This window comes from Apaloderma vittatum, unplaced genomic scaffold (assembly GCF_000703405.1).
Source record: "Apaloderma vittatum isolate BGI_N311 unplaced genomic scaffold, ASM70340v1 scaffold22102, whole genome shotgun sequence".
NCBI lineage: Eukaryota > Metazoa > Chordata > Aves > Trogoniformes > Trogonidae > Apaloderma > Apaloderma vittatum.
Genome location: NW_009702228.1, coordinates 22,080 through 39,116, shown reverse-complemented (window position 1 = coordinate 39,116; position 17,037 = coordinate 22,080). Strand labels below are relative to the sequence as shown.

General features: G+C 40.5%; 1 protein-coding gene across 1 annotated transcript in view; it reads right to left on the bottom strand.

Moving 5' to 3' along the window:
• NEK7 (NIMA-related kinase 7) overlaps positions 1-17,037 on the bottom strand; it is a gene marked incomplete at its 3' end in the record, with an annotated part of 48,181 nt that overhangs the window by 10,895 nt on the left and 20,249 nt on the right. The window contains exons 4-5 of the mRNA XM_009879482.1: positions 12,979-13,041; positions 12,334-12,444 (exon numbers count right to left, since the gene is read on the bottom strand). Of these exons, the coding sequence (XP_009877784.1) occupies positions 12,334-12,444; positions 12,979-13,041 (174 nt within the window). The remainder of the gene's footprint in view (positions 1-12,333; positions 12,445-12,978; positions 13,042-17,037) is intronic.

Genomic DNA, 17,037 nt, shown 5'->3' with positions numbered 1-17,037 from the left:
CTTAGAACCTCACCTTCTAACAAGTAATAAATAAAATAATAAAATAAAAATCATAACCCTGCTTGAGGTGAAAGATCAGTCTCACCATAGCTGAAACTGGGCAAAAAGGGAACTGCTTGTACATGGCCATTAAAAATTTGGGCAGCGTTGCAAGCTGGTGCTTTATCAGGTAAACAGAGAATACGAGGCAGCAGACTCTCTCCCAGCAAAAATTATTTGTTTCGAAAGCCATATCCCATAAAACTTCCACCTCTGCCTTTGAGGAGGGAACCACAAAAAACTGCTTTGAAGAGTTTTCACAATGTCAGTACAGGCAACACTGCAATTCAGTCATTTAATGCAACTGGAAATTTTTGAAAAATTTGCTATTTTCATGCCTTTAAAGAGCTTTAAGGTAGGCAGGTTAGAGCACCAGGTTATCTTTTCGTCCCTTTTTACAGAACCACTGAGCACTTCCATTACGGGGAAACAGGTCAGAACTCTCCTAGTTTTCTCTCACGATTTGCTGAGAGAAAAATTAAATATTTTTCCAAATGTTTCCACCCTAGTAAAATTAAATATAACTGCCCTGTACCTAAACAGCATATGCCATTGAGTTTCTTGGAGGCATAAAAAGAATTTAAGAAAAAGATGGGGATAAAGGTTAAAGCCAATGAAAAAGCATGGAATTATTTTACAGAGAGTTTCTAAAGATTATTCTTTAAAGGTCAAAGTCCAAAAGTAAAAATGACAGCCAATAGCAAGTGGTCTTATCTAGGCTTAATAAGGAAACATGCAGGACTACGTTTGGCTTTTATAACTAAGGACTTCCTGCAGGTGAGTAAAGAACAGTGAGCAGGGATGATTTCAATGTGATTGCAGATTTCAGACATGACTGCCTGCATCCTTAAAAAAAAAAAAAAAAAAAAAAAAAAAAAAAAATCGCATTCAGTTCTGACATCAGTATCTCAGAGAATCTTACAGTGTGATTTAGCCTGGTTTAGGTCTCACCGAATAGGAAAAAAAAAGAACAAATAAAAATAGATTAAAACCATAAACCAAGTGTGTTTCAGAAGCAAATTGGACTATAGAAAGGTTAATGAACATCTTTTTTAAGAAAGATGATAAACTGATCATCTAAACAAATTTGCAGAGTCATTATTTTTAAAAAAAGGGCTCCGAGACTGTCAAACAATCCTACAAGAACATACACCTGAATCTTCCCCTGAGTGCTCTAGGCTAAAGCTGCTTTCTGAAAGAATACGTCTGGCAGAAAAGCAAAATAAAAGTTATCAATTCCTTGATTTAAATAGATTCCTTTTCCTTACTTGCATGTTTTGATGAGGATCTTGACAGCATCTGTCTGTTCTCATGATTTCACTTCTGGCTTACAAAAGCATAAAGTTGTGGGGCTTTTTTGTTTTATTGCATGGACTGATCACAATGCAGTGATTTTACAACTGGATACTTGTGGGAAGGTATCGGAACCGAGAAGGAAGTGATGCAGAAAGGATTATTACAAGGAAATTCCAAGTAACACGTCATGAAGTTCTTGGCGACTTCTGCCTGTGTTTCTTTGGGAGTCTTTTAATACAGACCAGCAGAAAGAGCAGCGAGAGGAAAGAGGAGGTCAGGCAGCTGTAACAGAAAATCACAGAGCAGTTCTCGCTCTGTGAATACGATCGAAGCAAACCAGAACCGACAAGGGCGTGCAGGGTCAAAAAGACAGACCAGTGGACTTGAGCATCTCTGCACTCCAACTACAGATCAGAGACTCACTATTCAGAAATCAAGCCTCCATATAAGTCTTACTGACTATGTAAAAGGCTATATAATTCTAGTAGGAAAGCAGTGTCCCAGGAGTTTTGCCTGGCTCTCTTCATTCACGAGTGCAGCTGCCCAGCTCTTCGGGCCGTGGGAAGTTTTCTCTCGTTTTTCTGTGCTTTCTATGAAGAATAAAAATAGAATTTTCCACCACATCTTGATTCATTCATCCAATTTGATCACAAGGTGGCAAAATTTGCCTACACTCCCAGAGTAACAGCTGGTTCTTAGTTGTAAAAATAGAATAAATACCAAAAAAAATAACTCCAAACTATTTGATATCCACCAACTTAACATACAGAAAGTAACAAATCCATGGCTGATAAAGTGAGTAAGAATAATAAATATTTACCTGGTTCTTCTCGCAAATTTTACACTTATTAACATCTCAAGTTACTGAAGATGCCATATATTTACTTCTTCCCTTACACAATCCATAAAAAATAAAAAATGAAACTTCTTCTATCAGTGATCTTACTATACAAGAAGTAACTTTATTTAATCAATAGCAACAAAAGACTACAACATAGTACAGAAACTAACCGACAAAGTAATTGTACTAACAGAAGTACCTACTACCATCAGAAGGTCAAATTACTGTAATGGAACTATGGTCTTTCCTAAAATAAAACAATCAATCAATAAAAACTCCACCATGTGCACACCACAGACCTGAGATAGAGAGATCTTCTCAAAAGCAGTCTTCTTTCACACAATATCAAAATAAAGACATCTACTTACAAGAAATAGAAAGCCTTATAAAGCAAAACACAAGTCAAAATTGTTGTATTTTTCATTTTCAGCATATATTTGTTCACGTTAATAATCTATTAATCAGACTGTCAATAAGACTGATTAAACTGAGATCCTTTAGAAAGCTCTGATTAAAGTCACCTTATATATATATATATATATATATATATTTTATCCAACTGCCTTAGCAAGGATTCATTTCATTTTTCCTTATTGAGCAGTCCACCTACAGTTCCAACTAACATTTTTGCTCACGTAAAAAACCAGGAATATACAGAGTTCAGAGATAAAGAGCACCTACCAAAATCAGATCTACTTGCAGAACCACTAAAATAAGATTTCCAGCACTGCATCATTTTCATTGTCTCTGCTGTTACCCCCGAGTGGGACTTCCTAAAACACACAGCCACATGTTTAAACTCAACGGTGTTTCTTTACACGCACCTCACTCCAATAAATGCCCTTGGGAACACTCGTACAGCGCGAAGAGGCAAAACCCACGCTGGAATCATTAACTCCACTTCCGAATAAAAAGCAGTAGCATGACACAGTAAATAGAGCGGCTACCGCCTTAAATTTTTCAAAAGCAACGGTGAGAAAAACTAAGAATAATCTCCAAATGTTGTCTGCAGGGCATTTCAAACAACGTAAAGCACCCAGAACTATTAGATATAGAGGGGTGGGGGTCAAGGGGAACGGGACAATCTCTTGTCTTCTTGTAGAAGCCCCATCCCTGGGAGTTTTTAAGGCCAGGCTGGATGGGGCTCTGGGCAGCCTGATCTAGCGGGGGATGTCCCTGTCCATGGCGGACGGGGTGGAACGAGATGATCTTTGAGGTCCCTTCCAACCCTGACAAGTCTATGATTCTATGATTCTTTTCAGTGGTGCCCAGCAATAAAACAAGGAATAATGGTTGTAAGCTAGAACACGGGAAGTTCCACCACAACACGAGGAGAAACTTGTTGGCTGTGCGGGTGCCGGAGCCCTGGCCCAGGCTGCCCAGAGAGGGTGTGGAGTCTCCTGCTCTGGAGACTTTCCAACCCGCCTGGACGCGTTCCTGTGTGGCTGCCCTGGGTGACCCTGCTCTGGCAGGGAGGTTGGACTAAATGATCTCTAGAGGACCCTTCCAACCCCTGACATTCTGTGATGATTCTATGATTTAATAAAACCTCCCGATTGTCCCCGCTCTTTAAATGTTCATGGAGCCAGACAATTCTAGCACCAAGTGGGCAACGATGAAGATGAAATACCCCAAGCATTTCTGCCTCAGTCAGAGCTATCTGGACACCCTGTGTAACATTTAAATGAAGTTTACCCTCAAGTTAACTTTTCCTAGCTGACCAACACCGTGGCTCTCCCGACAGCCAGCCAGCTCACACAATAGCTTTAGGTGTGATGTCCGTGAAGGGGACTGTCCACAAGACGAAGCAGTATTGATAGTCTAATTATTTTAGCAGAAAATCTGCTCGCTTATTCTTATTGTTCCCAGGACAGACACAGACAATGGCCGATTCACAGAAAAGCTGACAGAGCTGCCTGGCAATTACCCAGCCCAATGACCCCACAGGACCAGACAGCTTTCCTTCCACCAGCAGCAAACTGCTGCTCTCTCTCTGCTTACCTGTGGTTCAGAGCAAGGGGGACAGTCAGGCACCTGTCAGACACCCCGGCAACACACTCGTAGGGGGAGCAAAAGCTTACCAAAAGTAGCTCTCCTACCTTGGCAGGGCCTCTACGCCTTGGATTTTTTCTTTTAGGACTTCACGGCTTCATTCACAGAGAGGCTGGTTCCCCTGGGAACATCCAGCCCCCCTTTTTTACCTGCTACATGGCTAGCATATATACATACATATATATACATACATATACAAAGTTGAACAAGGATGCACTATATTTTAATTACAGGCAGTTAAAAAAAAAAAAGTTCAAGAAAAAGATTTTTACTAGCTTTAAAAAAGGTTAGTGCCAAAAATTAGCCTGACTGGTTCAAAGCCCCAGGTTTCTCCTTTAGGAAAAAGGCAGATAAAAATAATTCAGCTTTGATCTGTAATTAGCACATACTATGTTACAGTATCCTAACACATTACACGCTTCTTCGAGGTATGCTCCATCTTTTAAAGCCTTTCCAAAATCAGCACACAAAAAAGCCAAGAGTAAAGGTGACATAGATTGTGCAAAAAAACAGCTGAAAGTATTTTGAAGCTTTTAACATTTATCAACAACGTAGCTTCACTAAGGTGCCAAGCTGTTCTATATGATAAAACATACCCATAAGCTAAACAAAAAGGCTATGAGTCAGAAGGTTGGGCATTGTAGGCAGGTGGAGGGGAGCAGGCATTGGAGTTTTTTGTTCTTTAAATTAAACCTAGCAGTCATGCACCAAGACAACAACAAAAAAAATAAAAGCCCAAGAGAAGCACAGATAACACTGAAAACCAAGAGAACCAGATTTCATGTTTTAATGTTTGCATTTATAGATCATGATAAATCAACACCAGGAAAAGGAAATACAGAAATATGCACAGAAGACTACTTGACAACTTTTTCCACAATCATGATGTCAAGTATTTGGGTGTAAATACATGTAGAAGAAAAATCTCAGAATTAAAGCTACCATAATTTCTCCTCCTTTTGAGTCTCTGTGTGCGTGCAGTTTTCAGGTCTGTTTTCATCAGGTCAAAAGACCCTTTTCTCATTCATTCATGACATTCGGCTAACGAGTAGTTTGAAAATGTCACTAGGCTTTACTTATTGTGCACTCTTCAAACCATAAATTTCAGGGAGGGGTACAGATTTCTGGTATGCATCAATGGAATATCAAATCATTAAAATTTGTGAAGTTTACCTTCACGAATGGCCTTAGACATTACGAGTTGGTTATATCCCCACTTTATAGACTAGAACGAGGGCAAAGAATTAAGATCAAAAGTGTTAATTAATTCTGGCACCACTTTAAGCACCTCCTTTGCAGCATACTTAGCTTTAGGAAACAGTTCATCTTCAAAGCACAGTTTCCACTCAGAACAGATGAAGCTGCAAAGGCTCAATACTAATTTTACCTTGATTATCAAAAATTTACCTTGATTATCAAAACAAGCAATTACAATTCACACCAAAAAAATCATGATTGAAGTGGTTTATACAGTATCCCTTAGGAACAGTACCAGAAACTAAGAAGGACAGCCTTTGGAAGAGCATTCAGTTGTACTAACCATTAAAACTTTGTCTTTCTAGAACTCCCTGCCTTGAAAAATCACCTTTGTTGCAGCAAAGGTGGCAGCACAGGTGCAACAAATGATGGTGCATGTACAGCACCATCACAACTTCAGCCAAGGGTAGTTGCACCCTTAACACTGGATAGAGCATTGGTTCCTGAAAGAATACACAAGCTTGTAACTAGCGGGAGTGCCAAATACTCATTTGCAGGATTTTACAGCCTTGGAATGCTTGCTTTTGCAGTTTCAGTGTTGTCTCCTTAGATTATAGAGCAACGCCTCGTATTCAAAAAAGCACAAAACCAGCTACAGAAGTGCAGGCTCTCTATTAGATTGCTGCGCAGAGCTTACCAGCGGCAGTGCTTTTACAGCCACAGCTACTATTGCCGTTGACCGAGTCCCCTGCCCATGAGGGTACCACGCTTCAGAAGGTAACAGCCGGGTCCTGCCAGCAGACTTCATTTATGTTTGCCGACAGCAGCAGAACAGCGACACTCCCGAACCTCGAGCCTCATTCCACACTCCACGTGGCAGCTTCTTTGTGTTCCCCTGCATTTGATCTGTTCCTCCACAGCCTGCCTCTTACCTGGCCTCATCCCAGACCTGTCCCTTCCCTATTTCTGTCACTTCATCCCATTTTCTCTACTTGCACAACTGCACCGTGCTCTTAGCTAGTCTGAGTTACCCCATCCAGGCTCTCTCCCTGCTGGCAGCCAGTCTCTGAGACCCTTGCCCAGTCTGTCCTGTTCTCTGGCAGCTCTTCTCTCACCTCACTGTGCTCATGTCCAGTACCGGGATTCCATTTCAGAGCTTCCCAACGCACTAGTCTTACACTCATTCCCTTATGCCTCTCAGTCTCTACGGCCTTTTGTCATAACTTCCCCGTCTACCTTCTCTCAAAAACTGCTAACCAGCTGGTCCCAGTCCACCTGGCTTCCCTCTTCCCAGTTAGATGCTCTCCCTCAGCCCTTCAGGATCACTTAGCTGCCTGTCCCTGCCTACTGTCTGCCTAGTCTTCCATCTTCTCCACATTCATCCTGGATTACTCCCTTCCCTACGTTTATGGAAAGAATAAACACCCTCTGAGAGACAGAAAAGCTTCAACTCATCCAAAGCATCTGGAAAAAGCTATTTCTGGCAAAACCATTTCAATCACCCCTACTGCAGGCTGAAGTGCTCACAGTCACTCCAGCTGCATGCAATGCTGTCAGCACTGAGAGATGCAAGAGGTTCACACAGCTCCACCTGTACAGAAGTTCTCCACTTTGGCTCCTACGCTCCAGAAATTTCTGTTAAGCACATACAAACTCTCGTGTTAAAAGAATTTAAGTTTTCACAGCCATTATCGTAAGAAAAAACTCCTTTTCCTGTTTTAAGTGTCTGTTTCAAGGTACAATAGGCTTAGAATATTTCAGATGCAATGGTTGCTAGGTGTTAAAATAAACAGATTAAAGCCCAAATGAATATACGTTTCAGCAGAATGATATATTTTTTCTTAGCCATCTACTAAGCCACACAACGTTTTGAAAACACTCGCCCTCGACCGGGAAGCTGGCATGCAACATATTAGTATGAAATCGTTATATTTTGACAAATTGAAAACCCGTTCTCGCACAGCTAAACCTTTGACAACCCTAACAGCCAACAAGAGTTACTGTCCTACTACACACGGGTGTGCACAGCCAAAAACAGCCTCTGCAACACTGCCATTCAAACCGCATTGGGCAGCATCCTTGTCCCACCGGCATTCCAAACAACTCATCTCCTGCAGCTGCTACAGTTGTACATCAGTGCTTTCTGTGATAAAGAGGCAGCCAAACAATACAGGCAGTTAATAGCCGAGGGTTTCCAAAAACGCTGGGTCATCCCCTGGCAAGGAGTAAGCACTTGACCTGCTGGATTCTGACACTGCACCTTTTCCTTAGGCAAGTACTTCCTTACCTCTATACTCCCAAAAATCTTCCAATCAGCACGGCAAAAGAAAATCATCACTCTTGCAATTAAACAAAGCCTAACTACAGACAACGTGTGCTATCAACACTCATCAGATAAACTCGCTGTCTGAAAAACCATCTCTATTTCTAGCACATTGCCAAGACAGTAATCCAGCAGAAAAGAGTTTGAAAAAACAAGCGACGAGTTTCCGTTCTCAGCAACATAACCAGCTTCACTGCCGTGGGACTGGTTACTCATGGGCTACTAGCCATCCAGCCACACAGGGCAGCTAGTTTAGAGCCAGAAAATGTCAGTAGCTTCTGTATCAGTGTGTGTCCCCTCAATTCGCCGCTGTCTTACTAGAATGTGATGCTACGTCAACAGAAGCAACCTATGCAGAAGCTTCCGAGCTGCACCTGGCCACCACTCGAGTTCAGAGTGACAGGAGTAACTCTCCACTCAGTGCCGTCCAGCCACACAGGCACCACGGAACACCTCAGGCAGACTGGAATAACCACCTCCTGCACCAGCGTTCTCGCTGAATCCACTGCCTTAACAACGTGTCTGTAAATCCCCAGAGGCTGTCATCTCGCCCCGCAGCCACCTCGCGCTGTAACACACTCAGGCTGCACCCACACGGATTCTGCAACAGGGCTGGGGTTGCTTCACACAGGCAGGAGCGACACTCTGGGCTGGAAAAGCTCTCACAGACAAAAGTCCAAATTGCGGCCGCTCTTTGAGCCCTTAAGAAAGGGCAAACTCTCTCGTGCCGCAAGTTAAGTTCCACAAAAACTCACTGCTAATACATTTTGGCACAGGGAAAAGAGGGAGGATCTGCATCCCAGACCAGGCGGAGAGGAGAAATCACCTGATGTAACTCCACTCAGCAAAGCCCAAACTATCCAACACTGGTGAAACAGCAGAACAATTATCAATGAGATTTCCAACAAGTCTAAACAGAGCTCCAGCTACTGCAACGAGCAATTTAGATATGCATCAGCCGCTCGGAAAGAAGCGACTATTCCTGTATTTTGACTGTCCTATAAAAAATATTTAAGGACAAATAATTCGCTGTTCCAAATTACAGAAATCTGAGATATCAATGAACTTCATACTGATGAGAAGTTTGAAAATATTTGTCTTATTTTACCTAGACAGTCAGAGCAGGTGTGTATTTCTTAATTTAAAGCTGAAAAAAATACACACAGAAGTGTTCTCTGAAGAGTGGGTGAAGTGCCTAGGTGACATTTAGGAGAATTCAAACCCCGAGAAAGCTGCACACGTATTTTCAACTTTTTTAGATGAAAGCTTTCATGCTTGTTCCCAAAACATGATCAATTTCTTCAAGATCTGTATGACATATTCAGTTTAAAGCTTGCATTTTTTTGGTGTGCTGAGATTATTTGCCAGAAATGCTAAAAATTCCTGCAGAAATGAGGCAGACCTACAAGTTTGCTGCCAATCTAAAAAAAAAAGCCACACATTTTAGTGTCTTGATAAATCCCTTTTACAAGCCTTTCTAATAATTTTATATTTAGTCTTAAATAATAAGCTAATTACACTGCAAGACAGTTCAAATTCTCTCAACATCTTCAGCATAGACTTTACTAACTAGTTTCTTTTACTGAATCGTTATATTTTCTTGATTAATGCAATTAGGAGATTCTTCTTGATTTATGACATTTGCTTTCTCAGATATATCACTTGTTGCTTTAAAAATAAAAAGAAATCCCAAACCAAAAAAGCACACGGAACAGCTTTCTGCCCTGTCACCATCTGTGGTGGAGGAGAACCATGACTAAGTGAAAAAGGGATCAAGACTCAAACCTGCTTTACAGTATTGCAAAAGGAGGTGGCATTACAACGTAAGGACAGGAGTTCTCCTGAAGTACCCTTCACCTCGGTGCCGATGTACTACCAACACATTCCAGAGTAGAGTCCACAGACACCAACAAACAATAGGCCAGGAGCACCAGGGAACTCGCACAATAGTCACTAATTATTTACTTGCAAATTCTTTGAGGTAATAGTATCCAGCAGCTCAATTCACAGGTATGGAAAATGAAGAATTTTTCCTTCTTTCACCATCCTTTCGCAGGGGTTACACAGTACTGAGGCGCATGTCCTAGTGCCAAACCAACTGTAAGTCAAATGCAAGTTTTTTTACCCTCATTGATAATGTTTGTCCCCTCCCACACCATGCCCCAGACTTCTACCAAGCTATTAAAAGCTGTAAGATAATAAATCTATTTTGCATCCTCCGACATTTGGTAATGGAGGCTGTACTGAAACATCACCCTGTGAGCGAGGTAATTAAAAAAACAAACAAGGTGAAGCGAATTAAATCTGTGTACATACATAAACACACAGAGAGAAGAGAGGAGATACCTTGGATTTTATCATGAGATCTGTAAATGCCAATGCACAGCTCCATTTTATTTTATTTAGAAACACAGCAGATTGTACGAACTCTATTAGAATGCATACAAATGCACCGAGCGATTTTCCTCAAATGTCTATTCAATGGGAACAAAGAGAATATTATTCCCAGGTAACAGGAGGGATGGTATAAAAGCTGGGCAGAAAGGATGTGGTTCATTAAAGAAAAAAAAATAATGAATTCATTAAGGTGCACTGTGAGGTTCAGCACCTTTGTAAGTATTCTCTGACGTGCCAATAATGTCGTAACAAATACCCAAGTAAACTGGTTTTCCCTCACGTTAACATCAGCTTCAGTGTCATTCAAGCCGTGGTCACTGACAACTGCAAAAATACTCTTGATCCTTTTCTATGAGTCACATGAGAAGCCTGGTATTGCTCTTCCACCAAACTCAGACCAGCATTCCAGCAAGAACACTGGAAAGCAAAGCACGGCTTGTTTGCTTTCATATCACAACACAGTTATTTACCTCGGTAGCCTGACAGGCAGCCATTAGGCTGGGAAGCTTCCATACCATTACATCTCATTTATTTTCCGGACCATTTTAAAAATACTTCTTTAAGGAGATGCTAGCTAACTGAAGCGCCCCACATTTAAACTCACACCATCTAAGGAGTCTACCAAGTCATTTCTTCCATCAGCAGCACGAAGATGAAGTGCGTTGTGACACCTCATCCATATTTAATAATAGCCTGATAGGCTGTCATTAACATCAAACAGCAATCTAAGTTTGCTACATTAAACATGATCCCTGTGTTAAGAGGACAATCACAAAGTGCCTCCAAGATTGAGCCCGTAAGAAATACCCACTGACTTGGACAAGGTGTAATGAGGCCAACTGCATTGAAGAAGCCATTATTCACACATTGGATTTAAATATTTTTTTTTTTTAAAAAAAAAGTATGGGGGGAAAAAGAAAGCTTCAATGGGTCATAAGACCAGACTTGCCATAAGGCAATCTGTCACAGAGTACTCATATTAATAACTGTTGTGTCAAAACTGAACATTCAAAAGAAAAGACAAACCTTTCTTTATGTTTTATGAAATGTAAGCCCACAAAATTAATAATTCATGAGACGAAGAAAACTATCAGATTTGGATATAAATATTAAAAGAATGCTGTCAACCTGTTTGGAACCAAATTTTTACTATCCCACCTTACCATTATCAGTCTAGAAGGGAATACTCCTCAGAAGCTCAAAAAACCCAATCTGTATGAAAACAATTAACAAAGAAATTAACGTCCTCTATTCATGTAGGTCCTACACAGAGCAGAACACTCTTGTGGGCCAGGCTGTTGCTGAGTGCTAATTGACTGGTATTATTTGTTCCCAGAGTTATACTGTGTTGATAACAAATAATACTAGTGTGCACACAAGTACACAAAGGGACGTGCTAAAACCAAGACCAAGTAGAAAAATGGTAGTGAAAGAAGGGAAGTAGTTGTAAGGTGACAAACAAAAATAGAAATAAAAATGCTAGTTAAAAGGTAAAGTAAGTTTCAAAATGTAAAAGTTTATACAACGGGACTTGGATACTTTTTCCTGATGTGCTAAAGGACAGGCATTTAAAAACTACAAAAGACCCTGATTAATCCATAATGCATAACCACATATCAGCAAGTTCTCTGCATGTGATTTCAACCAAATATGAAACATGTCTTTGGAATATTTGTTAGTCTCAAGATAAAGAAGTATTTAACTACACCTACAAAATTAAGCAGTTATTTCCATTTTAATAGGTACTTTGTTTCCTAAAGTGGTTAGCAGCTGAAGTTCAAGATCTAAAAGAAATTTTTGCCATATGACATCAGTCCTTCTCTGCTCCCCTACTATTAAGAAGAATGGAATATTGCAATATGAAACTCAGTTGTGTCAAAAACCTGGAATGCTGTCAAAATGCATTGTTCTAAATGATGGTGACCACGCTTTTTCTTTGCAGGTTTTTTCCTCTTCCCCAGCACTAATAGAACTTTAGTGTATTTACGTCCCCATCTGCGCTTGCATTCTGGGCAACAGCATTAAAGATACTTACACAGGCATCAGTATTGGGCATACAGAGAAAATCTAGTCTAAACACTCCACAGTTTCCAACATTTTCATCACATTTCATCCAGTGATCAGAGAATAAAAAGCCAAAGTTGAAAGTTATTTAATTTTAATGGTTTTTCAAAGAATTATTTCCTACCTTTATCATTCTAGAGAGATCTCCAGCATCTGCTAATTCCAACACTATGTTCAGTTCATTGTCTTCAATGAATGAGGCATAATATTTAATTACATTTGGATGATTCAGTTGCTACAAAAGCAGAATAGTAACGCACGTATTAGTGTGGAGCACGTCTTTTAAAGATTGACAAATGAAACATTCTTATTTAAGCAAAAAACACCTAAAAACTACTTCAGTATGACACAAAACGTATGTGCTTATGAGAAGCCTTTACAGAGAAACGCTTTGCAAGAACAGGATGGCATTTCAGTCAACACAATGGTTGAAGATGCAATTTTAGAGGAATTTTGCTTCATTGTTTCTATGCAATAGCACGCTAAACTTATCTGAAACAAAGTGAATTTTTAAAAATCAGTATTTTGCTGTTCACAGGAAACAGTTGCCTAAAAACTGTGGTTTTAGTAGAAACTTCCATTCAAAGTTACACTGAAAACTAAATCCTATACAAGAATGGGTGAATTTTTAAAGCCATGAAGATTCAAAATTCCTTAAATGTGGCTTATAAAAAAAGCTACACAGACAACAGTGGACACCTCAAGTATATCTATCAAAAACTTTATGCACTTTGATGACAGCTGCACATTTTATAAACCAAACTTTTACCTTCAGAAGATCTATTTCTTTGATGCAGTCAGCACGGGCTTTGGCGTCCATCAAATCAAATATCTACACACAAAAGAGAAGACGCTTTTATTAAGTGATAAAAATACGGCAAACAGAGCGATCATTATCCTTATTTCATAGCATCCACAAAGTGACTCGAGCTATGCATTTCATGGCAAGAAGCAAAACTACAGTAAGAAATAGTCCTTCTGCTCCAATGTATTTATTTCCTGCTATATCAATTCTTTTACTCCTCTCACAGAAGACAAGTCCATTGTAAGCACAAGCGTTCCAACTACTCAATCACTACTTCCGCAGACCTGTTCAATCACACAGCAATAATTCAAGAAATTTTCTTCAAGTTGGTTCGATTCCAAATGTCTCCCATTCCTGCCACACCATTATCACAAGCTGATTCTTTCCAGTCTCTTGCTACGGTCTTCCTTTGCTATTCTAAATAACACACACATTTTAACTCTCTCTCTGGATCAAAATTTCATTGTCACCTCCCATTCTTTCTCTCCCATTTCCTTCCCTTCAGCAAGCAAAGAAATTATCTGGGTTCTGTAATCTGTTTACTAGAGCACTTCTTCCTCAGTCCTTATCTGTCACCTTGACTTTTACAGCTAGACATCTCTGCTCTTCATTTTTTTTCCACCTTACATTGCGAAGCAATTTGGAGCAGATGGATCTCATTTTTTCCTGCCTCCAGTTAACCACATTACTCTCTGCTAATTTCAGTTTTTGTTTGAAGTATTTTTTTTTTGCCCTCGCCAATGTTCTACAAATCTCTACTTAATCTAATGTCTTTCTATTTTCACTCTGTTTTATTGCCACCTTTGGCTTTCCTTCTCACTTCACTTTTTCAGATGTGCTTCTCCCTACACCGTCACCAATTTCCCCTTAGAAATGACCAAACTGTTATTTCTTCAAGGAACCCTTCCCATTTCATTTGCAATTACTTTCTGAATTAAAAAACCCCACAATCAACAAAAAAAAAAAAAAAAAACACACCAAACCCCTACTCCTCAGCTTTTGTGTAGTCACTATTTTGAGCTATCCAGAAGACTAACAGAGACGCACTATGAGGTTTAGTAATTGCCAGAGTGTTTCTGGGATTACCTCTTCCAGTTAGTTTTTTCAACACACATCATTTCTGCCTAGATAGTTTCCAGGAAAGGAAATATTATAGGCTGTGAAGATCACTGGTACCTGGTTCCATCAGTTCAAAACGACCAAAAGCTCAACAGCTGACAATTTCCATTTCATACCTCACCACCAACCTCAGCAACAAAAACAACAATTAACAACCCTGAGTACTAAATGTCTGTGAAGAGGTCATCTCTTGAGGTGACTTAATTTTCTATGCCACTATGCACAATAAATTTGTCCTTCTTTGAATCAACCGAATGGAGAAAACAGCCTGGAGTAGTTACAAGATCCACTTTTTGACAAAGAGACAACTTTAAGTCAAGAACTGAAATGCCAGGCTTGTAGATAGTATGAAGAAAAAAAGGGTGAGGAGGAAAGAAAGAAGAAAAAAAAAAAAATTACTTCCCAAGAAGGAAAGGGAATAAGCCATCTTACATCTACTTGTACATTAACACCAGGGTGACAGGAAATAACGAGTCTAAACTAGAAGCAATTATTCAAGGAGAAGACTATGAGGGACTTAACAGAAACAGGAGGAAAAGGCCAAAGAAAGGAATGCTACCATTAAGAAATGCAGCAATTTCAGATGTAGAAGAAAAGAGTTAGCACTACATACAAAGTTACAGCTGCAAGTATTAAAAGGTAGATAACACTGACGGAAAAGACAGAACAGTTTATGAATTACAGTTGGGAACGTAGTGAAGGAGACAAAACAGCCTGCATCAACTCTGGAAGGAAAAACACTGCTATTTAAGATGTTTTGACAATAGACTCAAGTCCTAGCATTTGGTACAGTCAAGAATGACTGTAATCATTTTTCTAGGAAACAGCTGTTCTAAAAATGAGAGGTAGCAGATTCACTGAAGAAGTACTGGGAAAGGCATGAAATCATAACTGTCTTTCCCTGTGACCTAAGAGACAATCAATGAAAGTGTAACCAGAGAGCAGAGTAAAAGGGGACAGGTATTGGGGCAAGTCAGGAACCTTCTCGCTTCTGTGAAATCCCTAGATAATAGAGAGGTAAGAACATTCCTTATAAATGATACAGAGATTATATGTAGACAACTCCAAACACCCTGGAGAACCTAATCAAAGCTGCATACAGAATTTTAGACTGGAAATTGTGCACAAGTTATTTACTTGTAACATTTGGAGAAATTATCCAAAGCGCAGGTTCAAAATTCAAAACCAAAGAGCTTCATTGTGTGACAAACCTGAGCAGTTTGCACTTGCTAATGACTGTTCCAATATGCCATGAGGCATGTTGACTTACCTATACCAGGCGTATTTACCTACACACCTATAAAAGCAAACTCTGCAAGCAAATTTTCTTTTTAATACATAAGCTATGCCTCTGATACGGACATAAAGCAGTATCAAGGAATAAGAGAAATAACAAAAATAAAGGACTAGACTCAAGACCGTGAAAGATCTAGGATCAAGGCATAGGAAAGAAGGGAAAAAAAATTTGTTTGTGTATTCTGGCTAGCACTGCCAGTACTTCTAAACTGTTATTAAGCAGCCTGGAGTAGACTAGACCAAGCAGCTGCTCTCACTAAAGGACAGACTCAACAGACTCACGTTTTATAAAAATGACTCCCTAGACTCTTGGTCCACCTCACACACCAGAGCGGCAAATTCGTCACAGCTTCAGCTACACCAACTATTTCAAACATTACCTGAATAAAGCGAGACAGAAATACAGTCTTATTTGATCTTAATTTGTCTGTCTTGAACAATCTGAATATTTACTGTATATCATTCCTGAGCTTCTCTGTTAGACTTTGACCCAGATCTAACCTCAAAGGTCTATAAACAGCATTTCCCAGAAATCCAGGATTTCTGTTTCACTGCCATTAACCTTCTCCAAAAACAAGATTAGCTAAAAAAAAAAACCCACAACCCAGTACTGCAGCAAAGAAAAAAAAAAAAAAAAATCACCCAATCCATGGCCTCTGAAGAACCTCTGTCCTACCATACCACAACCAAACAGCTTGCAGAGATTTTCTTTCTGAAGAGATTATCTTTCCATTGCACCAAACTGCTGCAGCTCAAATCAGAGGCCCCCGGTGTAATAAGCTGTGTCAGCTCGCACAAGGAGGCTACTGCAAAAACACAACAGGGAGAGAAAAACAAACCTCCGCGCTTCATCACCACAAGATGACTCAACACCGAAGAACGCCTCACACTGAAAAATGGAAGCTGCAAGATTTTAAGAGCTTAAGAACATCCTTTCCAAATCGCGTGGGGCAGCGCTCGCCAGGCTCGTGTGGCAGGAGCAGCTATCCTCGGCGTGGACTTTCCTGCAGATGGGTCGCTGGTGGAACCGCAAGAAGGACGTTGGTACTCCCATCGCAACTCCAACAGCTTATTGCTTCGCAAGCAGGCTGGTGCCATTTCCAGCTACTATTACTCAGCCAGCCAACCTGAACGGTCAGCTCACGCTCCTCCCTCTCTAGCACACAGATAACTCTCCCTCACACACAGGAGTTGCAGCCCTGCAGAGACGGCATTGCCGTTGCTATCAGCAGGCCACGGGCTGCTCCAGAAACACGCTGCCTAAGGACTTGCAACCTTTTGCCTGGACTTCTCTTGGCTTGTGCTTGTTTTGTTGAGCTTGGCTTTAGCTCTAGCAGCGCATGCCACGCAGCTGATGGGCTTTACCTGTAACAAAGTCATTACAGTCGAATGACTCGTGTCCAGCTTGGTTTTTGATTCAGCTCAGCTCTGGGCAGCCACACGGTCTTAAGGAAATTATAGCAGATACATGGGTCTAACAACACCAGACCGAGGAACGTCTGGAAGCTTTTGGAGCTGGTGGTGTTTAGCCTGGAGAAGAGGAGACTCGGAGGGGACGTTATCACCCTCTACAACCACCCGAAAGGACGGTGTAGTCGGGGCGGGGGG